Source organism: Ammospiza caudacuta, chromosome 27 (assembly GCF_027887145.1).
Source record: "Ammospiza caudacuta isolate bAmmCau1 chromosome 27, bAmmCau1.pri, whole genome shotgun sequence".
NCBI classification, from domain to species: domain Eukaryota; kingdom Metazoa; phylum Chordata; class Aves; order Passeriformes; family Passerellidae; genus Ammospiza; species Ammospiza caudacuta.
In genome coordinates, this window is record NC_080619.1 from 4,081,783 (window position 1) to 4,109,562 (window position 27,780).

Consider the following 27,780-nt stretch of genomic DNA (forward strand, 5'->3'; position numbering starts at 1 on the left):
GGTGTTCTATGGTGTGGAAATCCTTTGGCCAGTCCATAACCTGTTCTGGCTCTTCCACTGAGCTTTTGTGTGCACCTCCTGACTGGCAGAGAATGAGACATAAAGCCCTTGGCTTAGGATAAGCACTGCTTAGCAACAACCAAAACCATCAGTGTGTTATCAACATTATTCTCATACTGGTTCCAAAACACAGCCCTCTGCCAGCTACTAAATTAACTACTGATGTCTTTACAAATAATTTAATGGATGAAGATATGGGTGTTAACATCTTTGAAATGGGTTTTAATGTCTCTACTGACTTAGGGCAGCAGGTTTATTACTGTCCTGGAGAGCTTGGCTCCTGAGATAGGCACGGGTCTGCACAAGGCTGAACTTTGGGGTAAAATGCCAGGTTCAAGGGGGACTATGGAGTGGCTGCACCCTCCTGGTACCTCAGCAATGGGGAAAGGAACAGGGCACCATGCTGCCAGGAGTTAGAATAAAAAGGAGACCGAGTCCTCTGAAACCCAAAGAGAGAAAACCCCGCGGGTGCGTGCCCCAGTGAACTCTCTCCCTTTATTCGAATAAATCAAAGGACTCCTCCATCTCCTTTTGGGACATAAACTTCTGGCGTTTTGGACTTTCCTGACAGTCCCCAAGGGTGACTTCAACAAGGGAACTCCGGAAGCCGGCCTGAGGCAGCGCCCAGGTCCGCCCGGCGCCCGGAGCTCCCCCGGGACAGCGGCGTCCTGAGCCGCTCGCTCTGGGGCGAAACCCCGGGGCGGAGCTGGCAGACGCTAACCCCGGCGGTGCCGAGGCCACGATTTCGTTGTCAGCCGCCGCTCCGGGGCGATCCAGGGCTCCGAGGCGATCCAGCCGCCCCTCAGGCCGTGGCAGCTTGGGGGAGGGAAGGAGGGAGGCGTGCTTAGAACGGCTCTTGAGGGCGCATGAGCGAGGTGCGCAGCAGGCTGCGGGCAGCTCCGCGGCCGGCCGGGGCAGCCTCCAGCGCCGCAGGAGCCCAGCCCGGGCCGCTCCCGCAGGTAACGGCGGCCCGGGGCAGCGCCGGGCCCGGGGCGCGGCGCGGCGCGGGGGCCGCTGAGGCGGCGGGGGCGGCGCCATTTTGCGGCTCTTCGGGCCGGGCTCCGGTGCTGCCTTGGAGGCGCGGCCCGGCGTGAGGGAGCCCGCGGGTGTGCGCTGGGTGTGCCTGGAGGCTCGCTCCGGGTTAGGGCTCCCCGGTGGATGTGGGCCCGGAGCGTGCTCGCCTCACGGCTCGGGAAGCATCTCCGGTCCCGTGCGAAGCGCAGCCTCGCTCCGTACGCGGTGGGGCTGTGAGGAGGTTTGGGCCCGCAGGTATCACCTCCAGCTCGGTGGAGCTCACATAAAGCTCTCCGGGGCAGGACAGCCCTTGCCGGGGTTGCCGGTGGGTGTCACCGGGTCCCCACCCCGGTCAGGGGTTGCCCGGCTGAGCCCGGAGCGCCCAGCGCGGCTGGGCCGGGGCTGCCCCTGACCGGGGGCTCGGAGGAAAAGTCCGGCCCGGTGATGCTCATCAAGGTTGTGTGGTTTTATCTGTGCTTCGTTCGGCACCAGAGTAGTGTCTTTTTCCGTCCTGAACTAGGTACCCGTGAAGAGCTTCACTCAGGTTTGACAGGAGGAGAAAACCTGTGTGGCCATCAGCTATCACTTATGGCCCGCTTAGCGTAGTGATGCATCTTCTGATCTAATGTGAAATGTTAAACTGCAGATGCTTTCTGAAAGCAGCTGCTGCTTTGAATCATACAATCTGGATTACAGAAGCTTTCTGTTGTGTTAGGCTGTAAACCACAATAGGTTTGTTCTATAAGTTAATGGGGATATTATGCTTCTGGTAATATTACGGTCATATTACGCTTCTGTTTTATCTCCTGCATTGACCCTATGGTGAGCATCAGTTGAGTTTATTTAGCCCTTTCCGAATATTATCAGCCCTTTTTCTAGGTAAGAAAGGTGCTTCAGGCTTTCAGCCTTGGGAACAGCTGGACAAGAAAAATGAATTAAGGTTTAGGTAGATGTTTTTAAAGAGGGAAAGTGTATTTGAGCCTATTGATGCTATAGTGATGAGAGGACAGATTGATGGTTTTGAGACACATCTTGCAAAATATCACGTGCTGGGGCTGATTTTAATACCTCTGAGAGCCAGCCCTGGCTCTGGAATGTTTTCCATTCTTTGGAGTGTTCATTCCGGGCAGTTCTGTGTAACGGGATTTTTACAGAGCATGGAAGATGCCTCTAGGGGAAGCCTCCATTTTGACTGCTGTGCCTAACTCGACTAATTCTGATGCTCCTGAGTTTGCTGTCAGGTTTCTAAGATGCTGAAATGTGTTTTTCAGGTTCCTGTGTGGGCTTTTTTTTCACTAATAATCTGGAAAATAACTTGCCATTTTGTGGGGTTTGGTGCTGAATAGGTTTGACTGTAGGAAGCACACGTTGCAAAGATGAAGCAGGCAATTAAAGTTCTTTCTTAATCATTTGAGAAGATTTTAATATGAGTCAAATGAAATGCCATAATCAAGGAACCAAAGCAGTTGAATGAATTGCCTATAAATTTCTTTGGCATGAAGTGAGTGAAATGTTTATTTCTTCTAAGCAATAGGCAATAAGAGTGTTTAAATAAAGGTATATATAATGCACTGGAGCACAATCCATAGATTAGAGTGAAATTTCAACACTCAGATAATTTATTTAGAGAACTCCAACCATGTTTTGATGCCTAGATGGATTAATTAATTGTAGTAGTAGAAAATACAGGGTGTAAAACACAGGTGACTGTTGGGTTTAGTATTTCACTGTATTGTAGAGAAACTCAGAAATCTAAAAGATTCTAAATAAGGAAATGCTAATTTGCCATGCGGTACTATGGTATTTTCAGGCAGCTAGTCAAGAAAATTTGAATTGGAAGCATCAAACTTGTTTCATGCAACCAAAATATGATAGACTTATCTACAAATAGAAGCACAAGGAGCATCCTTTTTTGTATTCAGCAAAGAGTTGGAGTATGTGTGCTGTTATGGAAGTTTATTTTTATAAAATACTACTCCAATGAATTTTATAAGCATGGAGAAGATTGTAAGTGCCCTGAAACACAATGTTTCATCTTGGACTGGCAATTACATGCATAGATTCAGTTTTGGGGGTTGTTTTAAATTTAAAAAAAAAAAATGCTCTGGAGTAATTTGCTCCGAGTGACAAGAGAAATCTGCAAGAGAAGTATCCAAAGCCATTTCTGAGCAGTGGAAGTAGCTTTATTTTTATAACATCCGTAGTACCTGTGACCAAGGTTGGCAGAGTGCCAGCCCTGCCAGCTTTGAGGAGCTGTAACTGTAGCGTGGTTCCCATCAGAATTCAGGGATGTGGACACTTTTTTGAGATGAGTTTTAGGAAGCCCCAGCACATCTCGTGATGTGGCATCTTCCTGCATGCTCTGTTTCTGCACGTGATATTTCCCAGGGCTTTTAAACATCTCTTCTCTTCTGTTTTTTCTGTTAAAATTACCTATCTTGAGAGATGCTCTCTTCAGCCTCAGCTTTATCCCAGATACAACATGGTTATTATATAACCTTTTCCATTTTACTTACATTTCATTACATAACCTGGTATTTTCCATTGTTACTTGCATAGCAGAATAACTGCAGAGCCCTGCTTGATCCAGGTTAAACTGAATACTAGAAAATTGCTATTTTTACATGCCTGACATTTCTCTTGCATGCTTGAGCTTAGATATTATGTTTGCTTATTTCAGGACTGCCTGTGAACCACAGCCCAGAAAGAAGAAACAATCCTGTTGGTTGAAGTTGAAGATTTGTCTCTAAGAAAAAGAAACAATCCTCTTGAAGTTGAACATTTTTCTCTAAGAGTAAGAACAGAGCCATGCCAGTGCTTTCAGAAGACTCAGGTAACTCAGCTGCATGTTTTCAACAGAACAGGGATTGAAATCTTATAAATTTTATAAAATTAATTCAAATTGGACTAAAATGTAATGGAATTAAGAGAATTCAGCTGGAGTTTTTGAGCAATTACTTACAAGAAAGAAGGTGAAATGTAAAAGGTAAAAATTAATAAAGTTTGTCAGGAACCAGTTTCCTGATAACCCTAGAGCACCAGAATATATTCTGATAGACCTGAGTGTATTCTGATAAACATGTATATATTCTGATAAACTTGAATATATTCTGATAAGTTTCTGTAGGCAGAGTTGGACCTCTCAGTGTAACAGTGCCTTCTACTCCTGCTTATTAAAGATCAGCCCATGTATATCTGCTGCTTGCTGGGTCATTTCTTAATATTTTCTAAACAGGGGTTGGTAAACTTTGTTAATATTCTTACTTTTAACTTAAAATAAGTGACTTTGTTCAGAGCTGCTTACTAACTTTTCCAGTATGCTGCCCAGAGGGAAGTCACAGATATTAAATGATGCTTAGGGTTAAAGCAGGAGTGAGTTTGAATCTCCTGGATCAAAATTCACTCTGAGGTTCATGGAGAGAATAGCCACAGGAATATATTTGAGCCCCCTCCACCTTTTCTTATTTCCTGTTTTGTTTTGGTCTTGTGTTCCCAGACATTGTTCACCAGGAAAAATCTGGTGTTTGTCTGCTGTGTGTGCTGCAAAACTGGGATACTGGTGATTAAAATAATTTTTAGACAACAAGCCACAAGCTTTGATTCTGCCACAATGGAAATCTCCACCTGTCTTTTCTTCCTCTGTTCAGGCCTGGCTTTTTTAGGTGCCTCAGAGGTGGAAGGGGCAGGAGAACACTGGGGAAGTGCAGGGAGAAGCACTGGCTGCCTGTGTGAGCTTTTGTGTGTTTGAAATTCCCTGCAGGCATCAGATTGACCTGAATTTCTCATTTTTTCCCCATCATTTATGACATTTGACCCCATGCAAAGCCATTGAGAAGTCCATTAAAGTGCAAAAGGAGGTGTCAAGGATTCCTGGACAGCACAAATTTTCTTTGCCAAGAAATGTTTCTAAATTTCCCTGGTGCAGGTGTGCCAGGGGGTATAGCTCAGTGGTAGAGCATTTGACTGCAGATCAAGAGGTCCCTGGTTCAACTCCAGGTGCCCCCTCTTTTTTCCCTCTTTTCACCTTCCCTTTGCCCAAATTTTGCCACAGGAAAAATCCATGCAGAGCTCTGAGCTTGTGGGGTGTTTGTTGAGAGCTCCAGCATGCAAGGAAGAGAGACTGAGCTGGGAAGGTTTTGGGGTTGTGCTGGAAGCACTCAGTGTCTGTGTGTGCTCTTGTCTGTTGTTAATTCTCTGTAATCACCACCAGAATTTCTTTTTGATCTTCTTTATGAAAGAATTAGATTGCTTATATTTGTTAATGCTTGATTGAATTTGTGAAATGATATGAAAGCTTTGATTGTTCTAATTTCTGAGGTCTAACTGTGTGTACCTTTAGTAGGCACTTTGTGGAGCTGTGAAGGGAAGAAATGCAGTCCTTGGACAACAAAATGTTTTTCTTTGCCAAGAAATATTTTGAAATTTCCCAGGTGCAGGTGTTGTGCCAGGGGGTATAGCTCAGTGGTAGAGCATTTGACTGCAGATCAAGAGGTCCCTGGTTCAACTCCAGGTGCCCCCTTTTTTTCCTCTTTTCACCTTCCCTTTGCCCAAATTTTGCCACAGGAAAAATCCATGGAGAGCTCTGAGCTTGTGGGGTGTTGGTTCTGAACTCCAGCATGCAAGGAAGAGAGACTGAGCTGGGAAAGTTTTGGGGTTGTGCTGGAAGCACTCAGTGTGTGCTCTTGTCTGTTGTTAATTCTCTGTAATCACCACCAGAATTTCTTTTTGATCTTCTTTATGAAAGAATTAGATTGCTTATATTTGTTAATGCTTGACTGAATTTGTGAAATGGTATGAAAGCTTTGTTCTCCTAATTTCTGAGGTCTAGCTGTGTGTACCTTTAGTAGGCACTTTGTGGAGCTGTGAAGGGAAGAAATGCAGTCCCTGGACAACAAAATGTTTTTCTTTGCCAAGAAATATTTTGAAATTTCCCAGGTGCAGGTGTTGTGCCAGGGGGTATAGCTCAGTGGTAGAGCATTTGACTGCAGATCAAGAGGTCCCTGGTTCAACTCCAGGTGCCCCCTCTTTTCACCTTCCCTTTGCCCAAATTTTGCCACAGGAAAAATCCATGCAGAGCTCTGAGCTTGTGGGGTGTTTGTTGAGAGCTCCAGCATGCAAGGAAGAGAGACTGAGCTGGGAAGGTTTTGGGGTTGTGCTGGAAGCACTCAGTGTCTGTGTGTGCTCTTGTCTGTTGTTAATTCTCTGTAATCACCACCAGAATTTCTTTTTGATCTTCTTTATGAAAGAATTAGATTGCTTATATTTGTTAATGCTTGATTGAATTTGTGAAATGATATGAAAGCTTTGATTGTTCTAATTTCTGAGGTCTAACTGTGTGTACCTTTAGTAGGCACTTTGTGGAGCTGTGAAGGGAAGAAATGCAGTCCTTGGACAACAAAATGTTTTTCTTTGCCAAGAAATATTTTGAAATTTCCCAGGTGCAGGTGTTGTGCCAGGGGGTATAGCTCAGTGGTAGAGCATTTGACTGCAGATCAAGAGGTCCCTGGTTCAACTCCAGGTGCCCCCTCTTTTCACCTTCCCTTTGCCCAAATTTTGCCACAGGAAAAATCCATGGAGAGCTCTGAGCTTGTGGGGTGTTTGTTGAGAGCTCCAGCATGCAAGGAAGAGAGACTGAGCTGGGAAGGTTTTGGGGTTGTGCTGGAAGCACTCAGTGTCTGTGTGTGCTCTTGTCTGTTGTTTATTCTCTGTAATCACCACCAGAATTTCTTTTTGGTCTTTATGAAAGGATTAGATTGCTTATATTTGTTAATGCTGGATTGAATTTGTGAAATGGTATGAAAGCTTTGATTGTTCTCCTAGTTTCTGAGGTGTAACTGTGTGTACCTTTAGTAGGCACTTTGTGGAGCTGTGAAGGGAAGAAATGCAGTTCCTGGACAACAAAACTTTCTCTTTGCTAGGAAATATTTAAAAATTTCCCAGGTGCAGGTGTTGTGCCAGGGGGTATAGCTCAGTGGTAGAGCATTTGACTGCAGATCAAGAGGTCCCTGGTTCAACTCCAGGTGCCCCCTCTTTTTTCCCTCTTTTCACCTTCCCCTTGCCCAAATTTTGCCACAGGAGAAATCCGTGGAGAGCTCTGAGCTTGTGGGGTGTTGGTTCTGAACTCCAGCATGCAAGGAAGAGAGACTGAGCAGGGAAGGTTTTTGGGGTGTGCTCTTGTCTGTTGTTTATTCTCTGTAATCACCACCAGAATTTCTTTTTGATCTTCTTTATGAAAGGATTAGATTGCTTATATTTGTTAATGCTTGACTGAATTTGTGAAATGGTATGAAAGCTTTGTTCTCCTAATTTCTGAGGTCTAGCTGTGTGTACCTTTAGTAGGCACTTTGTGGAGCTGTGAAGGGAAGAAATGCAGTCCCTGGACAACAAAATGTTTTTCTTTGCCAAGAAATATTTTGAAATTTCCCAGGTGCAGGTGTTGTGCTAGGGGGTATAGCTCAGTGGTAGAGCATTTGACTGCAGATCAAGAGGTCCCTGGTTCAACTCCAGGTGCCCCCTCTTTTTTGCCACCTTCCCTTTGCCCAAATTTTGCCACAGGAAAAATCCATGGAGAGCTCTGAGCTTGTGGGGTGTTGGTTGAGAGCTCCAGCATGCAAGGAAGAGAGACTGAGCAGGGAAAGTTTTGGGGGTGTGCTCTTCTCTTTTGTTAATTCTCTGTAATCACCACCAGAATGGGGAGGTGGAGCTGCTAAAGGAGCTCATTCAGTCATTTTTGAAAGTCTGCTGTGGTACTAAAAATTCAACATTTGTAAGAGGGAAACAAAAGGTTTTGGAAACAAAGCATATTGAACATGAAGTGGGAAATGTGAAAGAAATTTTAAAATATATATATATTGCTTTGTTAGCCTTTGCTTTAATATGATGCTGTGTTTGCCACTTATGAAGGGAATGTTGCAAAATGAATGGTGGATAAACACAAGATAAACATGATAAACACAAGATAAACTCTGCAAATTTGATGATCACCAATGTTTTACCCAAATAAATGTAGTGACTGTTAAGTCTGCAGTAGAAAGCCCAGTGATAAATCCTGTGTACAATGTTTTTGTTCTGTCCTGAATCTAAATTTAGGGTTGCACGAAACTTTGGCCCTTTTGACATCTCAGCTAAGACCTGATTCAAACCATAAAGAGGAAATGGGATTCCTTAGGGATGTCTTTAGTGAAAGGAGTCTCAGCTACCTGATGAAGGTAAAAGTTTATATTTATTTATGTACATTCTCCTTACAGTTTACTTTTTCTCTGTTCACTGGATTTATCAAGCATTTACTTTGCCAAACTTTTTTTTAAGAATTCTGTACCAAGCAAAACATATGTGTGCTTAAGAACAAACATTAATAATGTTTGACAATTAGCATATTTTGTTCAGAAATAAATAAATTTTTCTGCTCTTCTTGCTAAAATGAAGATACAGTGCCCCATAGCTAAAAAGTAATGTGAAATGGCTTCATTTTTTCCTTATGCTCCTAAAGTCTTTACAGATTTTCTGTCTGAAACTACCGTGAGCAAAAAGAAAACAGAGTCCCAAACAAAACAAAAATAACCCTAAGAGAGATTATTTTTCTGACACATCTTAGATAAATTATATTCCTTAAATAGAAAAACATTCCAGTGTAGGTATATTTAGCAAGTTTTGTATCTCTCTGTAGAAATATCCCTGAATAATCTTTTTTCAGATTCATGAAAAGCTCCGGCATTATGAAAGACAGAGCCCAACTCCTGTTTTACACAGTGCAGCAGGATTAGTTGAAGATGTGAGTAAAAATTCTTGTCTCCTATTATTTACACCTGCTTTCCTAACAAATCAAAGCTTTACAATTGTGCTGTATGTGAACATATTTCTCATCTCCCCCAGCTGTCTTTGTAATCTGTTGGCCATGATTAATCAAGGAAATGAGAGCTCAAAAATACCAAGTTATTAAATGTTTAGTGAAGATGGACACATTCAGGTGGAAGGAAAGGATATTATGAATTACCTTCCTAAGGGAGAGGCTCTAAAAATCATTCAGCCCTGTGTGGAAATATCCCAGCTGAGCATTCAGTCATATTCAGCCTTAAAACCATTACAGCCCAGGCAGCTCTGCTGTTGGTTTGGGTTGGAGGGACCTTCAAAGGTGATCTCATCTAAGCCCCACAGATCTCACCTTTCCCTGGATCAGATTGCTCACAGCCCTGTTATCCTGATTTTGAACATTTCCAGTGCTGGAGCATCCCAAACTTCTCTTGGCAGCCTTGTTTCCAGCATTTCACCATGCAGATGTTCTAGCATCTCACCACCTTCATCATAAAAAAATTCTTCTTATATCCAATCTAAATATGGATAATCTAATTCTTCCTTATATCCAGTCTGCTCTCTTTCAATTTAAAACTACAAGCCTTGGTAAAGAGCTTTTCTCTCTCTTGTAAGCCTCATTTATGTGCTGAATTATCATAGTTGAGACAGAGACAACACAAAGCAGCACATTCCATTTTCAGAAGGTTTCAAACTGTTTTTATTATGGCATTTGCTGGCTCTTTACATGCACCTGTTCCCTACCATAGCATAGGAAGGGGCAGTGGAAGGTTTGGGAGCTGGACCATTTCAGTTTTCAAAGTCAGGAGACCCCAGTGCCCCCCTTAACATGCAGCACACCCCCTCTCCCTGTTCCACACACACTGTACCACCTCCACAAAAGTTTCAGCACTGCTACCTGGCAAGTCACACAAAATTTCCATCTTCAGAACAGCAGAGGAGTTTTTTATAGAGCTATATGAATTCCCTGCTTAGAACCCTTAACAGGGTAAGGAAATCTCTTTTGTCTCAATCCATTTTCCCTTCCTCCTCCCTCCTTTGCTTTCTCTCTCCTCCCACCCACTCAGCCCAGTGCAGAAGTGCCTCCATTATTTCTCTCATCTTTCATTTAAAGTGCCTGAGAGTCCAGGGCATATTTTGGTGCCCAGGTTTTGCAGGGGAACAAGGGAAGTTATGTTGCATGTTCCACACAGGTAATACTAGATGATTGCACAAGTTTAGAGTCTTTTATCAAATAATGCAAGAGTGTTGTTTCAGGTATCATTTATGTATTCCATATGGAATTAAAAATTTCAGAACTCATTCCTGAAATTCTATTGATGGAATAACTCTTAAAATGTATGTTTAGGGATTGTTATTCTGATTCCTAATGCTGTCTTCTGTACTATCTAATAAAAATAGCTAAAGAAGCTTTGGTTTCTTTCAGGTTTCATGTACTATGGACTGGGATCAGTTTTGATCTGTGCACACTACATTGATGGATGATAGATGTTAGCAAACACTCAACAGAAATGTAAATACATGACCTTGTTTGGTGAATTCCTTTAATTTTGAGGTTGTAAATTTTTATTTTAAAGGTAATAGAAGAATTGCAGACAGCACCAGTGAATAATGAAGAAAAGGAGCTGCTTCAGCTGTTGTCAACACCACATCTCAGGGTAAAAACCACGAAGAAATGTCTTTGCAGAATTGTGATAGAACATTTTGTAACAGAAAAGTTATATAGAAGCCTCCCACAAACTTCTATTCCACTGGGATTTCCTGCACAGACTTTAGCATGTGAAAAAAATTGAAAAGAGACAGCTTTCCTGCATAATGCACCATGCTGTCTTCTATTCTTCCCTTCCTTAATATTTTCTGAGGGACCAGAAAAGAAAAGGAGAAGAAAATTATACCTTCTTGCTTTTCATTGTCCACTGTGTTTTTTGTTGTTGCCTGGATTTATTTTAAATATTGACATACACCAGTGTGTAGTTTACATGATGGGTAAGGTAATTGCTAAATCATTTTTGGAGGATTTGTGGTGAGGGAAGAAAGGGGGAGGTTTAATTTTGCTGTAATACTGGAAAGATGAGAATGGGAATTGTGGTATTACTCCATTACATTTTTAAACATTATTGTTTTTTATTTCCTTTATGCAGGCAATGCTTGTAGTACATGACACTGTAGCACAGAAGAACTTTGACCCAGCTCTTCCACCTCTGCCTGATAATTTTGATGATGATTTTGATGAGGAATCAGTGAAAATTGTTCGGCTAGTGAAAAATAAAGAACCCTTGGTACATATTAGATCCCCTATCTCTGGTTATAAAACTTTATAGTGCAAGAGTGTTATTGGGAGTATGGAGGAGATACTTGAAGATGTCATCAAATAGCCTTCAGAAACTTGGAGTGTTCTGAAGCTTATAAAGTAACATAAAAAACAATTTGGTAAATGATAAATGCACCTTCACAATTTTGCATTTAGCTGCTTTATGGGCATAGTTTATAATGCCAGGAAACAGTGAAGAAATTGTATATGTTGGAGCAATTATGCTGATTATATCTATTAATTCTTTTGATGCTGTAGCTAGCATTCAGTGACTTCATGTGTTCACTTGCATGAAAGTCAGTGAGAGTATGTTTGATACCTATATATAATCATTATATTGTCAAAGTCCTAATTTTATACAAATGGAAATGGAAGAATTTATTCCCTATGGCAAAACAGCTGTATTGGGAAAGAAATTATTAAAGCTTTGTATTGCCAGCAGAGGTAGGAGGAGGAAAAAAAAAATCCAATTACTTGGCTTTTTTTCTTTTACATATAAAAGTGCTGACTGTATTGTATACAGATTCAGAAAAGGAGGAGAAGGAATTTGTTACAATAATATGTTTTGCACACTTGAGTGGCTTTGATGACCACAATAATCAAAGGCAGCAGAAAGGAAGGTGGGTGCACCTTCCCATAATCACTTGGCATGGGCAAAACTTGAGTAATGGTGGAAATCATCAGGGAGAAAGAGAAAAATCATAGAATAAATTAATTCTGGTTTAAAAGTCATAATAGTATACACATTAATTCTCTGGTTGGTGAATTCAGGGTAAATTTCTTACCTTTTTTTGGGTGGGGGGTATGTTTTATTTCAGGGAGCTACCATCAGAAGAGATGAGCACACAGGAGCTGTGATTGTAGCCAGGATCATGAGGGGTGGTGCAGCTGATCGCAGTGGTATGATTGCAGTAGTTCATTTCTGAATTAAATTTGGAAACCTCTGAAGTTTCCTGGGCATGCTCTTAACATTTCTGTGTTTATCAGTAACCTGTTCATCTAATTACATATGCTTTTTATTAGGAAAAAATGAAAACAGAGATGGAAGAAGTATGTTTGAGCTGTAGAAAAATGCAAAGAATGTTTTTAACTTTTAATCTAGTACCTTGGTTTATTCAGTGTATCATGTGTTGTTTTCTGTTTGCTTTACTGAGAATTTATTTTATGGCAGTTAACAGTAGCTGTATATATGACAACTACAACATTTCTTATTGAACTGGATAAACAAATCTAAATCTTGTAGAGTCTCTTCATGGCTTGTTAAAAAATTTAGTGTAGCATTCTTTCTGTGAGTGTGAAGTATTGATCTGTCAGGTGACAGATATGTCATTCCTGCCTTTATTTTCTGTGTGTCTCCTGATTTGGGCACACTCATGAAACTATTCCAGTTGTATACTTAATAGTGATCCAAAGAGTGATTTTCCAGGGTTCCTTGCCTGTCTGCATGCTGCTTTCCTTTGAGCCTGTGCTGCATGGAAAGAAAAGTGCCATTAGCAATAAAGGCAGGAGACTGAGGCACATTTCCAACAAAGGCTTTGGTACTAAATCCATCAGTCTGGATGAGGGAGCTGAGGAAGTACAAGCTAATGATTTAGGCTGGACATCAGAGGAGAAGTGCTTTCCAGTCTCTAGACCTATTTTAATTTCCTTACCATCTTTTCAGGTCTTGTCCATGTTGGAGATGAACTAAGAGAAGTCAATGGTATTACTGTGCTTCACAAACGACCAGAAGAAATAAGTCAGATTTTGGTCTGCACTGATTTTCATTTCAAGATCTTTTCTGTTTGGTGATCTAGTAATTACAGTAGATGATGAAATTTAACCATGAGTTTAAAATATAGAGCTAAAAGATGCAATCCCTGCTTGTCTTTGCATTAAGAGTTTTTCTTCTCCCAGTGGATTAGTCTTCTCCTTTTGACTTCAGAAACTTCTGCGAACTGGATTGGTACCAAGTAAGATACAAATACAAAATTAACATGTTGCTCTGTCAAGAACTTCCCTTTAATACTTTGTTTATGGCAAGCAAGCTGCAAATTATAAATACACTCCTAGAGGATGATTCATAATGTTGGGAAGCTGAAGAGAGTCTTGTCTGTGTGTTCAGGAGAGCTGTCAGTCTGTCCTTTACCAGCAGATTCCTGGTGACATGAGCAATTTCTTGCTTCAAGCTTCTCTAACATGAATACCCACAAATCTTGGTAGAAAGTGGTGTAGCTCTTCTGCTTCTTTATCTCTGATTTCCCTTTTGTGCTGTAATTCCCCTTGTCTTGGCGTGGAGTGGAGTTAGGGACACAGTAAGGACACTGGTGTCACTTCCATCACCTCATTTCAATTGAGATCAAAAAATCCCAATAATGCCAATGACTGCTTTTAACTTGGAGGGCAGGAGGTGTCAAAACCATTTTGAAATAGTGTGTAAAGTTTAATTTATGGGGATCTTGGGATGCTATTTATCTGTCCTGTGTGATTTCTAATTACATATGTCCCATGTGAGTTAATGCCTGAAGTGTAACACTTTCTTTTTCATGGTTTATTATTTGAAGAAAAGCTACAAATGTTTGTGTTTGCTTTTTAATCTGTGCAGAATTGCAGGCTTGCCTGAAACACAGTTCATCTCATGCAAAATAAGGCATCTAAAACAGATGAGATAAACCCATTCCAGATTTCTGATGAGATAAACCCATTCCAGATTTCTGAAGGACCCAGAAGTGCTTTTTAGTTTACTATAACTAATAGTTGTAATTTCCTAGCAAAGATTTCTAGAGTGAAAGTAGGTGTTTATTTTGTGCATGTTTATATTTCACTCTTGACAAGTTAGCCACTATATGGAGAAAACACAGCAGTATTGTTCAAAGCAGCACTTTAAAATTATTAGTCTGCAAAAATTTAAGTCAGTGTTGTACTAAAAGCCCCAGAAATATGTAATGTACTCTGAAGTGTAGCCCAGAAATTAATGCAATTGCTAAAAGCAAACAAGGGAATTTTAATGCAGGTCTTAATATGTTTTAGCCAAGTAATTACTGTGGATGTCTCCACTGTTGTGGAGTCATGGAAAATCCTGATGTTCTCTGTAATGCAGTTAAATTGTGGATTAGCTTGGCCTGTTAGAGTTCTGAGGAGACAGCTGCTAGCTCCTTAACTGGAGCTTGAATAGTCTGCATTGTATCCTTGTCCTGCTTTCAAAGTAAAAAACCATTTCTGTTTTGCTCAGGCTCAGTCTCAAGGGTCAATAACACTGAAGATAATTCCAGCCATCAAAGAAGAAGATCGTCTCAAAGACAGCAAGGTATGCAGCTGAACCACTCAGCACATCTTTACCATTCCTGCTCCAGTGGGAAGTGCCACAGACTCCTGATTGAGCTGCAAAGACAGCACAGTGCTTTTTTGTGCAGTACCCTTCTATTCATGGCTCCTCTCCATCTTGGCACGTGTTCTTTTAGAGCATTTCTGAAATCCTGCCTCTCTTTTTGGTCTGTGTAATTAAATTGAGTGTTCTGCTGTCTCCTCTCACCGTGGCAGCTGCAGTCTGTCCATTTTCTCTGGGCATTTTGCCACTCATTTGAGTGAAAATGGAGCTCTGCAAGCAGAGCAGCATCACCATGTGACCCCAGCAGCCCATTTCAGCTGCCCTACCTGATCAGCAATAAGTGATGGCTCAGCTGGTCCCTCACAAGGTTCCTCTGTCAGTCTCTCTGCCTCCCTGCTCTTGCTTGCTGAACTTCTCCTTCAAGCCCACAAATCACTTTCTGTATTGGTTCTGCCCTTGTGTTAAACTGTGTTAAGATACAAATCCAAAGTTGAACAGTTGATTTTGATGTATTAAAGGAACATTTTAAGAACAGTCTTTACGACTGGGCAACTTTGCAAAAAATCTGTGACAGTGGTCACAGGGGTTTTCAAGATGAGGGAGGAGACGAAGATTTGACTCTATATTTCAGAAAGCTTGATTTATTATTTTATTATATATATATTACATTATAACTGTACTAAAAATAATAGAAAGAAAAGTTTCATCTTAAAAGGCAAGCTAAGTTAAGAATAGAATAGAATAGAATAGAATAGAATAGAATAGAATAGAATAGAATAGAATAGAATAGAATAGAATAAAAAACAAAGGTCTGTGGCTCAGACAGAGAGGGAGAGCTAGCTCTGCCTTGAATGGTCACTAATTCTAAACATCTACACAAGACCAATCCCAGATGCACCTGTTGCATTCCACAGCAGCAGAAAACCATTGTTTACATTTTGTTTCTGAAGCCTCTTAGCTTCTCAGAAGGAGAAGAAAATCCATTTTTACTGTTTCCTCCCTTCCCTTATTTTTTTCCAACCATTCCTTTATTGCATTTTGTACTTAATGTAAATTGTCATCTGTGTTTCTTGGAACTTTGGTCTTTTGGGTCTCAATGTTCCACAATTCCATAATTACTGGATATATCCTGGAAAGTTAATTTATTTTACTGCACAAGCTACCAGGTGTCAGTATTTTTGAGTGCTTGCAGGAGGAATAAAGTATATATATAGCAGTGTTAGCATTGGGGAAAGCCTTTTAAAGGCAGACATTTCAAATTCCAGATAGGACAAGAAGAAATGACACGTGTCATCCCTCTGGCTGTCCTGAGCAGCCAAGACCCCTGCCAGGGGTCTCAGGGACCCTGGCACAGAGCACAAAATGCCCCTGTGGTTTTGATTTAGACCCATGGAGCAAATTACCAACCTTGTATGAAGATCAGCAAGCCAAAACAGTTTAAGTAGAATATAAGTGAAGTTATCACAAGGTGGAAAAGTAGATTTTAGGGTTTTTAGCATGGGGGTTCAGGAGGCAAGATGGAGGGAACTGGGTGTCTCCAGCCTTTCTCCTTCTTCTTCTTCTTGTTCTCCATTTTCTGCTGTGATGTTGGCACTTTGGGATTGGTTTAGAGTAGAAGCTCACTGTGTAACATAGGTGATAGGTATTGGAAAGTAATTGTAAATATTGTACACATAGCTTTTAGTATAAAGACATAACACTGCCCTGAGGGCAGGCAGAGTGCCTCAGACTGTCTTGCTGAGCTCACCTCATCAGGGCAGGAGAAAATTTTTTACAGATAAGATAAAACAAACAACCTTGAGACCAAGAAATGAAGATCCTTGACTCCTTCAAGCACCGGGCTGGGAAAAGCGACTTTCAAACTTTTCTTGGGGTCAGTCTGATAAGCTAATGATCCTGCCAGACATGTTACCTTTCTTTTGCAGGTGTTTATGAGGGCACTTTTCTGCTATAACCCCAAGGAGGACAGAGCCATTCCTTGCCAGGAGGCCGGGCTGCCGTTCCAACGCCGCCACGTGCTGGAGGTTGTGAGCCAGGATGATCCCACGTGGTGGCAAGCCAAGCGTGTTGGGGACACCAACCTCAGAGCAGGCTTGATCCCCTCCAAACAGTTCCAAGAAAGGTTTGTCAGCAAAGATTACAGGTTTTATTTTTCTTTTACGTGTATACAGTTGTCACTATATTGATAAATTGATTTTATGCCTGTGGTGGTGTTCAAAGGGGTCCCAGGATGAGGGAAGAGATGAGGATCTGACTCCATGTTTCAGAAGGTTGATTTTTTATTTTATGATATATATTATATTAAAATAAAATTATATACTAAAAGAATAGAAGAAAGGATTTCATCAGAAGGCTTGAAAGGAATGATAATAAAATCTTGTGACTGACCAGAGAGTCTGAGACAGTTGGACTGTGATTGGCCATTAATTAAAAACAACCAGATGAGACCAATCCCAGATGCACCTGTTGCATTCCACAGCAGCAAATAACCATTGTTTACATTTTGTTTCTAAGGCCTCTCAGCTTCTCAGGAGAAAAATCCTGTCAAAAGGAGTTTTCATAAAATATATCTGTGACAATGCCAGGTTTTTTTCGCAGAAAATTAAAGGCATGGTCATGGCAGGGTAAATACAGCCAAGAGGAAAGTGCTAAAAAGCTCCATCTTCTCCAATTATATCATAAACTTCCTACTTGATTTTAACACTTAAGGAAGATTTTACTTGAAACTCTGTTCTTACATTTTCACACAAGCTGGGTAAATTGGTTTCTTTACTAGTAAATAACAGAAAACTTCCAAGTGATCTGGAAAAAGGTGGATAATTTCTACTTATGCACAGCTCAGTGACTGCTTTGGACAAAGGTTATTTACTTTTCTTAATGTTGCAATAAAAGATCATGTGGGCAAAAGGGAAATAGGAAAAAAAACCAGATTGATAAACTATTGATTTCCATGCTCTGATATATGAAAGCATAAAATGTTTTGAAATTTTCTTTTCATTCCCTTACTAGTAACAATGTGAGACTATCATAGTTTTAAATAAAGCCTTTTAAATAGTTGAATCAGAAACATTTTAATTTTTTTTTTAAGAAAAGCACTATGTCATTCTTTATTTTCCATGCTATAAATTCTCTGTAATTCTGAGTTCCCATATGTAAAATAGAATTATTTCCTATTCAGACGACTGACTTACAGGAGAACAACAGGCACTCTGCAGAATACCAGAACTCTGAAGAAACCTTTATGTAAGTCAGATGTTCTTTCAGTGGTGCTTTAATTGATACTAAATTATAATTTTTTTCTGTTATTTCAACAATTATTTCACCACTGATTGATATTTTAAATACCAGCTGCCACTGGTTGATATACATGGACACAAGGGAGGAGGAGGATTTGGGTTTGAGCTTTATCCAGTGTTGTCAGTGCTTATTGTTTTCAAAACTCATAGCTGTCCCTCTCTCTCTGCTCTCAAAAACATCTGGCCTCACATATTTAGATGCCTTAACATTTGCTCACACTTTTTCTGTGATTTCAAACTTGAAAGCTGCAAAAATAACCTAATGCATCTTCTGGAAATTCATATATGAGTGCATGAAACAAGTCTAGATTCATATGAAAATAAAGGCATGTAATGAGGAGTGCTGCTTAAGCTTTATCTCAGATGTTTTCAAGACAATTAAGCTGATAACTGGTTATAATAACTCCATTTCTGCCCCAAATTCTTTAATCAGTTGATAAGGGTATTGTATTGCAGTACTTTTTTTAAGATAGAAAAGCCTGCTAAGCAAATTAAACCAGAACTTTCCTTTCTATTTTCTCTAATTTTGCTCAATTATTTGTCCATCTTTTTAATATCATCCCAACTCTGCCTTTCATGCTAACTTATAGATGATCAGTCTTCTGACAAAGGTAGGTGCTCTCCTCACTCACTTTCTGTATGAATACAACCAACCAAAGTATTTTCTAAAATAAAAATAATAAAATTTTCTAAAATTCCAAAGGGAGCAGTAGATATATTGTTCCTAGGACATTTTCTTTGTGAATTATTATTTAAAGTAATCTAATTCAGGTTGATGACTTAAGTAATGGTGAGTTTGCTTTTCTGATTCAAGAGAAAGGATTTGAGATGTGTTTACATGTTCTGGAGGTTTCTGAGTGAGGTTCAAAGACTTGCAAGTTAAATGCAGTCTTTGGTATGTTTAAAAAATAAAGAAGTATTAGGGTTTAACATTTTAGGGCACCCATGTTCATTCTAAGTGATTTGTCTTCATTGTTTTCTGTGTTATTTTCATTATGAGCAATTCTGTTGGGCTTATGCAGTTTGTATGTCGTGTACCAGCTGCCTTTCTAAATATCACATATTTCCTGTTGAATTCCATAAACTCTGGGAACTGTAAATACCAAGATATAAAATTCTCTAATTCAATATCAAAGTCAAGGATTTTTTCAAATACAAACCACTAGTAAAGGCAAGTATTTTTTAGTTTATGTTAAAAAAGTACCTGCAAACAATGCAGGATATAAAATTTCTTTCCTTGCCAATGAGCCAGACTTGTATCACACACATTGTCTGATATTCCTTCCTCCCTCTCACTCCTTTCCTCTGTGCCCTACCCCACTTTTGAATTTTCAGAAGACTGTGACTGTGAAGGATATTTCAATGGACACTACATAGGTGAGTAACCAAACCTTTACCTGTTCCCTAGCACACCCACCCCAAAGAAAACCAGAACCAAAATGAAAACAAAACAAAACCCCCAAAAGAACCCACCTCCACATGAAAAAAATCCAAACTGAACTATTAAATTAATTTCCCATACATTCATAAGCTAAATTATCTCTGTGAAGAGGCATAACCTAAAGCAGCTAAAGTTTTATGAGGGGGATTTTATTAGTGGTTGGGTGTTAGGTTTTCTATCCCATAGGCAATGGGATATGAGGTTTTCTATCCTATATATGAAGTTTTCTATCCCATATGCAATGGGATTTTAAGTTTTCAATCCCACATGCAATGGGGTGTTGGGTTTTCTAACCCATATATTCGGGTTTCTATCCCATATTCAATGGGATGTTAGGTTTTCTATTTCATATATTAGGATTTCTATCCCATATGCAGTAGGATATGAGATTTTCTATCCTGTATTTGAAATTTTCTCTCCCATATGCAATGGGATGTTAGGTTTTCTAACCCATGTTTTAGGGTTTCTGTCCCATATTGAATGGGATGTGAGGGTTTCTATCCCATATTCAATGGAATATGAGATTTTCTATCCCAAATGTGAGGTTTTCTATCCTATATATGAAGTTTTCTATCCCATATTCAATGGGATTTTAAGTTTTCAATCCCACATGTAATGGGATGTTGGGTTTTCTAACCCATGTTTTAGGGTTTCTGTCCCATATTCAATGGGATGTGAGGGTTTCTGTCCCATATTCAATGGGATGTGAGGGTTTCTGTCCCATATTCAATGGGATGTGAGGGTTTCTGTCCCATATTCAATGGGATGTGAGGGTTTCTGTCCCATATTCAATGGGATGTGAGGGTTTCTATCCCCTATGTGAGGTTTTCTATCCCATATTCAATGGGATGTTAGGTTTTCTAACCCATGTTTTAGGGTTTCTATCCCATATTCAGTGGGATGTGAGGGTTTCTATCCCATATTCAATGGAATATGAGATTTTCTATCCCAAATGTGAGGTTTTCTATCCTATATATGAGGTTTTCAATCCCATATTCAATGGCATGTTATGTTTTCTATTTCACATATTAGGATTTCTATCCCATATGCAGTGGGATGGGAGGTTTTTTATCCCATATGGGAAGTTTTCTATCCCATATATGCAATGGGATGTTAGGTTTTCTGTCCTATAGGCAATGAGATGGGAGGTTTTATATCCCATATTCAATGAGATGTTAGTTTTTCTGTCCCATATTTTAGGGTTTCTATCCCATATTCAATGGGATGTGAGGGTTTCTGTCCCCTATGTGAGGTTTTCTATCCCATATTCAATGGGATGTTAGGTTTTCTAACCCATGTTTTAGGGTTTCTGTCCCATATTCAATGGGATGTTAGATTTTCTAACCCATGTTTTAGGTTTTCTATCCCATATTCAATGGGATGTTAGGTTTTCTGTCCTATAGGCAATGAGATGGGAGGTTTTATATCCCATATTCAATGAGATGTTAGTTTTTCTGTCCCATATATTAGGGTTTCTATCCCATATTCAATGGGATGTTAGGGTTTCTATCCCATATTCAATAGGATGTTAGGTTTTCTAACCCATATTTTAGGGTTTCTATCCCATATTCAATGGGATGTGAGGGTTTCTATCCCCTATGTGAGGTTTTCTATGCCATATTCAGTGGAATATGATGTTTTCTATCCCATATTTTAGGTTTTCTATCCCATATTCAATGAGATGTTACATTTTCTATCCCATATCCATATTTTCCCCCTTCCTTTTATCTTTTTGCCTTTTTTGGAACAGCTGCCAGTAACATTCTGCTCCTTGATCTCAGCTTTAACATCTTCAGCACCTTTTCCTCATGGCAGCAGCTTTTATTACAGATTTCTCCTATAATCTGATCACTGATTTGATGATAAACAAAATTGATGGGAATAACTCCCATTTGAAGACAACAACTTGAGGCTGAACAAGTTTAAAAATCTGAATTTTATCTTTTTCTTGTGTTTTGTGCCCAGCTGGTTTACGCAGGAGCTTTAGGTTGAGTCGAAAAGAGAAAGAAAACAATGGCAACGAGGGCAAGCAGGCAGAGCAGGCAGATGGAGCAGAGTTCCTCACATATGAAGAAGTCACAAAATATCAGCAACAGCCTGGTGAACAGCACAGGCTGGTGGTTTTGATTGGTAAGGTACCCAATGTGTTCAAAGTTTTTCATATTTCTCCTTCTTCCTTTATCCTGCACTTCCAGAGGCTTTTCTTACATGTTTCATTTTGGGGTTCTGGTGGGTTTTTCAAAATATTTTTCTGAACTCAGTCTTTTATTTTAAATTACATTAAAAAAAAAAAAAAAAGCGAAAAAAAAAAACCAAAACAAGGAATCAAACTCACCAAATCCTTCTAAAAATAATGATGCAGGACTATTTCTCATTTTTCTGATTCACTTTCTGGTTTTTACTCGAGTGTTTAGGCTGTCAGAACTATTGATGAAGAGGCAGATGTTAGAATTATCTATCAAGATTTTGTATAAAATTTCATTTCAGCTTATCAGCCTTGTGCTAAACCAGTTTCTCAGGATGCCCTAAAATTCAAGGGTATCTCCTAGAACTGACTGCTAAGAGCAGATTTCCTGATTTAGTGCCAGCCAGGTGATTGTCCAGCAGTTCAAAGAATTAAATTTGTTCCTGATGATCTTCAAAGCAGAATATGGCAGAGCAGGTCACGAGTTCTCTCATGAAGGAGGTTTCTTCAAGCTCACTCCCAAATCATATTCTTTGTGTGAAAGTAATATATTTATTTCTGCATTATTTAATTTCACACAGAAACCTGTCAGACAGTGTTATTTTATTTTATTTTATTAGGTTGTTTGGGGGCCAAGTTAAGTGAGCTCAAGCAAAAAGTTGTGTCAGAGAACCCCCAGGAGTATGGGGTTGCAGTTCCACGTGAGTAAAATTTACTGATTGTGTTTGTTACATCTGTATTCCATAAATGCTGTCTAATTAATGTCCTGCCATCTGCACTAATCATTTCTGTTCTGACTATTGATTATATTAATATTTATGAAGTACTCCAATTTTTTTTCTCATGGTAAATTCTCATCTTCCTAAATTTTTTTTGTTAGTTACAGCACTCCTGGGAGCAAAATAACTTCGTTTTTGGTCACACAATATTTGAAATTTAGTCTAAAACAAAATTATAGGGTCTGATTTATATTTTGTTCATTTAAATTTGCCACTGTGTAACTTTCTTGTTTGAAGTTGGGAAAATGTGACTGGAACTAAGTAGAGAAAACATTTGCAAAGGCTGATGTGTCTCCCATGTCTTGCTTCCCTTCTCTTCTAGATACAACAAGGTCAAGGAAAAGTCATGAGAGAGAAGGAGTAGAATACAATTTTGTTTCTAAGCAATCATTTGAGACAGATGTGCAGCAAAACAAGTGAGTTAATTTTTAAATACTGCTATAATTGATTATTTAAAAATGTTGGTTGCACAATTTTACATCATGAATACCAAAATCAGGTGACAAGTTGGACAAGATTAGAAGGATTCAGCTTTCAGCTTTTATGTAAAAAGCTCTTTACAGAGTCTGGACTGTTAGAGCAAACTCAAATATTGAGCTGGAAGCAATTTAGGAATAACATCAGTAGGAGGATCCTGAGTTAGAATTTAAATAATCTGCATAATGATTGGTCAGAATTGAATCTAGTGAAAATAACAGATACTTGGTTGGGCTGCTTACTGTCTGTTTAATATGATGAGCAAAAAGTTTTATTCACAAGTCTCCTTGAAAGTAAAAAGTTTTACTCACAAGTCTCCTTGAAAGTAAAAAGTTTTATTCACAAGTCTCCTTGAAAGTAAAAAGTTTTATTCACAAGTCTCCTTGAAAGTAAAAAGTTTTACTCACAAGTCTCCTTGAAAGTAAAAAGTTTTATTCACAAGTCTCCTTGAAAGTGTGTGCTAGATGGAACCTGTGGTTGTACCTGACACTGTGAGCCTGAACATGTTTTCTCCAAGTTCAGATCTTCACCAGGCTCCCAAAAGATGGGAGAATTGCAGTCCATTGCCTTGCCAGCTTTGTTCTGTTTTCTGTGAAAAATATTCATTCTTCTTCCCCTTTTTGTCAGCAGTGCTGATTAACTGTTAGTGATTTATGAAGAATTGCTACAAAGCAAGGAAGGAAAAAAAAAAAGTAAAAAAAAAAAATAAAATCTCTCCCCACCCACTCCTGGTTTTCTGCCTCTCTCCTCCCTCTTTGCTTTGACTTCAGCAAACAACTATCAAATGTTCCAAGTTAAATATTGTTAATATTTTTTGTAGATGATATTTAAAAGTGTATTGACTTTTTAGATTTGTGGAACACGGAGAGTACAAAGAGAATTTGTATGGCACCAGCCTGGAGGCAATCCGGTCTGTGATGGCCAAAAAGAAAGTTTGTCTGGTGGATGTGGTACCTGAAGTAAGTCCTGCAGCTTCTTTTAAAGAATGCAAATATCATTTCCTGCTGCCTGAGCAGAATGGCACTCTTGGGAATGCAGGGCAGTGGTTGCAGTTCCTACAGTCCAGCTGGGACATGCCTTGCAGATAAAATTAGATATTTTAAAGAAATAGAACTGTGAAAGATGCACTGTAGTAGGACCCACGAGGGGTAATTGGCTTTAAGGCATTTACAGCATGGGGTGGCAAAAGCTGATAGGTCAAAAAACACTTATAATTTATTGTAATTAGCAAATAATTGGCTTCTGAATGTGATGGCGTGAATTATAACATCTGTATTGTCTCACCCTTCACATGAGACTGAAAATTGGATAAAAGCTTTTAAAACACATCTCAGTTACCCCATCTCTGGGTCAGAAAAGGGATTAATCCAGCACAGCCTGGATGTCTCTTTAGTAATGCTCACTGTGGGACTTTTCCCTTGCTGTAGGACCAGTGTGCATCCCTGTCCCAGCCTGCTCAGGACCCAGAGAGAGTCCTTAGAACAGAGTTGTTGTTTCCATTCTAGATTTGATTTTAAAAAACCCTGTCCCAGCCTGCTCAGGTCCTGGAGAGAATCCTTAGAACAGAGTTGTTGTTTCCATTCTAGATCTGATTTTAAAAAACCCTGTCCCAGCCTGCTCAGGACCCAGAGAGAATCCTTAGAACAGAGTTGTTATTTCCATTCTAGATCTGATTTTAAAAAACCCTGTCCTAGCCTGCTCAGGTCCTGGAGAGAATCCTTAGAACAGAGTTGTTATTTCCATTCTAGATCTGATTTTAAAAAACCCTGTCCCAGCCTGCTCAGGTCCTGGAGAGAATCCTCAGAACAGAGTTGTTATTTCCATTCTAAATCTGATTTTAAAAAACCCTGTCCCAGCCTGCTCAGGTCCCAGAGAGAATCCTTAGAACAGAGTTGTTGTTTCCATTCTAAATCTGATTTTAAAAAACCCTGTCCCAGCCTGCTCAGGACCCAGAGAGAATCCTTAGAACAAAGTTGTTATTTCCATTCTAGATCTGATTTTAAAAAACCCTGTCCCAGCCTGCTCAGGACCCAGAGAGAATCCTTAGAACAGAGTTGTTGTTTCCATTCTAGTTCTGATGTTAAAAATGCTGGCCATGGCACACCCACACCCCCCCAAGGCTCTCATTTGTAGGATCTCAAGGATGCAGAACCCATTTTTGGGTGCAGATACAGAATGCAGTAACACCATGAATCACCCCAGGACAGGAGCAGTGAAAGCAGTGCCAGCTCTCAGTACCCCCATGCTGTGAGTTAATACTTGAAAATTTGATCCAGATTTTCTAACTGGGCTAGGAAAAGGTTTGTGGTGCTACCTCAGATGAATTTCAGGTTTAAAATTTGCAGTGTTGTGCTAAGGCAGTTTCTCAGGATGCCCTGAAATTCAAGGGTATCTCCTAGAACTGACTGCTAAGGTCAGATTTTCTGATTTAGTGTCTGCCAAGTGATTGTCCAGCAGTTGTTCAAAGAATTACATTTCTTTAATTAAATTTGCAGCATAGGTGAAGCAAACCATAACTTGCCCATGAAGTCAGGGGTTTTTTATACTTTCCTCAGTATTTTTTGCCATGTCCTTGCCCCTTGGAATCCCAGTGCTATTCAGGCAATGCTCCATGAAGTCTTGGGTGCTAGCCAGGATTCTGGCATGAGCCTTTGTTTGAAGGGCAAAAAATTGCTGTGGTCAGATGTGTAGGCAACAGGACTTCACACCACAGTACCAGTGAAACCACTGAAACCAGTTTGAGTCTCATGGAAATGTTGCAAAAACAAGTCTGATAACAAAAAAAATCATCTGTTCACAGGCAGTAAAGCACTTGAGGACTCCTGAGTTTAAGCCTTATGTTATATTTGTGAAGCCTCTCATTTCAGAAAAGAAAAAACATGTCTTAAAATCTCACATGTCAGAAGAAATCTCATCCCCTCTTGTGAGTATTCCAAGTTCTAATGTCTTGAAAGAAATATTTGGGGCTGGCACTTCTGTTACTTGAAAGAACTCCTCTTCCATAACAAGAGTTAAAGTGGGGCACTAAGTAGGTCCTGTAGCCTTTCAGGTGTAACTTCAGAAAATGGAATTTTTGATTCCTTATCTCCTCAAGTTTTAAAGTAACACAAAGCCAAGTGCCAGTCTTCCATATTCATCTGGGTACATCATCAAGGCTGCAGCAGGGGGAGTTGTGGTTATTAATTGTTGTGGTTTTGTTGTGGGTTTCAGGATGAGGTGAGAGATGAGAATTGACTCTAAGTTCTTAGAAGGCTGATTTATAATATAATATAATATAACATAATATAATATAATATAATATAATATAATATAATATAATATAATATAATATAATATAATATAATATAATATAATATATGAAAAATATATACTAAAACGACACTAAAGAAAGAGAAAGGAGACATCAGAAAGCTAGAAAGGAATAAATAATAAAATCTCATGACAGACTCAGAGAGTCCAACACAGCTGGCTGTGATTGGCCATTAATTAAAAACAATTCACATGCTGGTAAACAATTCTCTAAATCACATTCCAAAGTAGCCAAACATGGAGAAGCTGAAGCTTCCCAGCTTCTCAGGAGAAAAGATCCTGGCAAAGGGATTTTTCATAAAATACCACAGTGACAGGAAGTTGCTGCTGAACTCAGATAAACCAACAATAATTTTACATTTCCTATGAGCAGCCATCAAAAAGTAATTTTGTTATACCCCCAAAGTGACAACCACAGCAGTGTTTAATGGTGTACACACAAATCACAGTGTGTGGATGTCTTGAGGATCAAACCTGGATCAGCTGCAGCTTGGTGATGTGTAAACCTGAACAGAGTGACAGAGTGCATAGTGGTTTTACTTATGATAACCTAAACTTAAATTTATGTGTGTGTGTATATATATATATATATATAATATATATATATAAAATATATATATATTATATATATAATATATATATTATATATATATATATTTATGATAACCTAAACTTAGTTCACTTGGTAAGTTTTTGTGTAAACCCTCAAAAATACTGAACTTGGGACAGTAGATGCATAATTTCTTTTCAGTTTTGAGGAGTGTGGTTGCCATATCTTGGGTTAAACTACATAAAATGAAGTATCACCATTTTCTGTCCCTCCTATACCATATTTTCCCCCTTCCCTGAGGCCCTTTGCATTTTTTGGAACAGCTGCCTGTAGCATACTGCTCCTTGATCTCAGTTTTAATATCTTCAACACCTTTTCCTAATGGTAGCAGCTTTTGTTACATGTTCTCAGAGTAATGACTCATTATGCTTTAAAATACCATATACTTTATACATATATATATATTTATTATAATGTATAGTAATATATATAATGCATATAATAATCTTATATATATAGCTTAATATATATATTAAAATAATATATACATACTTTGAAGTACTAGAAGGACATGCTGCAAATTTCATACCAATATCTTGTTTGGATCAACAGGATGAAGAACAGCAGGAAATTCTGAATTCAGCAGCATTCATTGAAGAGCAGTATGGCCATTTAATTGACACTGTACTGGTGAAAGAAGATCTCCAGAGTGCATGTAATGAGCTGAAAACTGTGTTAGATAAACTGAACAAGGATTCATTCTGGGTGCCAGTCAGCTGGGTTAGGTCATAGCTTGTTACCATGTTTGAGGGAAAGACTGTATAAAAATGTTCTGTAAATACATTAATTAGAAAAGGGGAGTACACTGAATTTGCTTCAAAACTGCTGGTCTTACCTAGAAGGCAATAAATAAAGAATGTATGAGGAAAGATTAAACAAAGTCACAAGTTGACACTGCCTTTCTGAGTCAAATTTTGAATAGCAGCTGTCGTTTAGAAGTTGATACTCAGACCATATAAGCCAGTCCAGTCTTTTACTGATCTTTACACTGGAAATTGTGCATTTTGTTACAGTGGTGTTTCACAGAGACTCCCACACTTCCAAAGCATTTTGTGCTGAGACACTGACAAAGATGGAAGGTTTGTCCTTTGGCCACAAATTTTTGTGGCTAGATTGAACACCTCAGAATGAAGGAACAAGCTCCTTCAGCTGGGTGGGAAGTGTTCTTTGGAGAGAGGCTCA

The 27,780-nt window shown here is 39.4% G+C and overlaps 1 protein-coding gene and 6 non-coding genes across 8 annotated transcripts; all 7 read left to right on the top strand.

Moving 5' to 3' along the window:
* Positions 1-924: 924 nt before the first annotated feature.
* Positions 925-27,478, top strand: MPP3 (MAGUK p55 scaffold protein 3). 2 transcript variants are annotated; one of them, XM_058820792.1, is made up of 19 exons: positions 925-1,019; positions 3,755-3,907; positions 8,164-8,282; positions 8,768-8,845; positions 10,461-10,541; positions 11,025-11,162; positions 12,013-12,094; positions 12,858-12,943; positions 14,406-14,480; positions 16,427-16,623; positions 17,680-17,744; positions 18,388-18,408; positions 19,133-19,174; positions 21,204-21,368; positions 22,044-22,124; positions 22,525-22,618; positions 23,530-23,638; positions 25,480-25,602; positions 27,151-27,478. In XM_058820792.1, the coding sequence occupies exons 2-19, from the start codon at positions 3,883-3,885 to the stop codon at positions 27,328-27,330; spliced, it is 1,761 nt and encodes a 586-aa protein (XP_058676775.1). In that variant the 5' UTR covers positions 925-1,019; positions 3,755-3,882; the 3' UTR covers positions 27,331-27,478. The 2 variants fall into 2 exon arrangements, with proteins under 2 accessions (XP_058676775.1, XP_058676776.1); XM_058820793.1 differs by lacking the exon at positions 18,388-18,408 and having other exon boundaries at positions 19,136-19,174.
* TRNAC-GCA (transfer RNA cysteine (anticodon GCA)) lies at positions 5,008-5,079 on the top strand. Its single transcript has one exon. It is a non-coding gene; the product is annotated as a tRNA-Cys (tRNA).
* On the top strand, positions 5,522-5,593 carry TRNAC-GCA (transfer RNA cysteine (anticodon GCA)). Its single transcript has one exon. It is a non-coding gene; the product is annotated as a tRNA-Cys (tRNA).
* On the top strand, positions 6,027-6,098 carry TRNAC-GCA (transfer RNA cysteine (anticodon GCA)). The gene has a single exon. It is a non-coding gene; the product is annotated as a tRNA-Cys (tRNA).
* On the top strand, positions 6,530-6,601 carry TRNAC-GCA (transfer RNA cysteine (anticodon GCA)). Its single transcript has one exon. It is a non-coding gene; the product is annotated as a tRNA-Cys (tRNA).
* TRNAC-GCA (transfer RNA cysteine (anticodon GCA)) lies at positions 7,032-7,103 on the top strand. Its single transcript has one exon. It is a non-coding gene; the product is annotated as a tRNA-Cys (tRNA).
* TRNAC-GCA (transfer RNA cysteine (anticodon GCA)) lies at positions 7,519-7,590 on the top strand. Its single transcript has one exon. It is a non-coding gene; the product is annotated as a tRNA-Cys (tRNA).
* Positions 27,479-27,780: the final 302 nt, after the last annotated feature.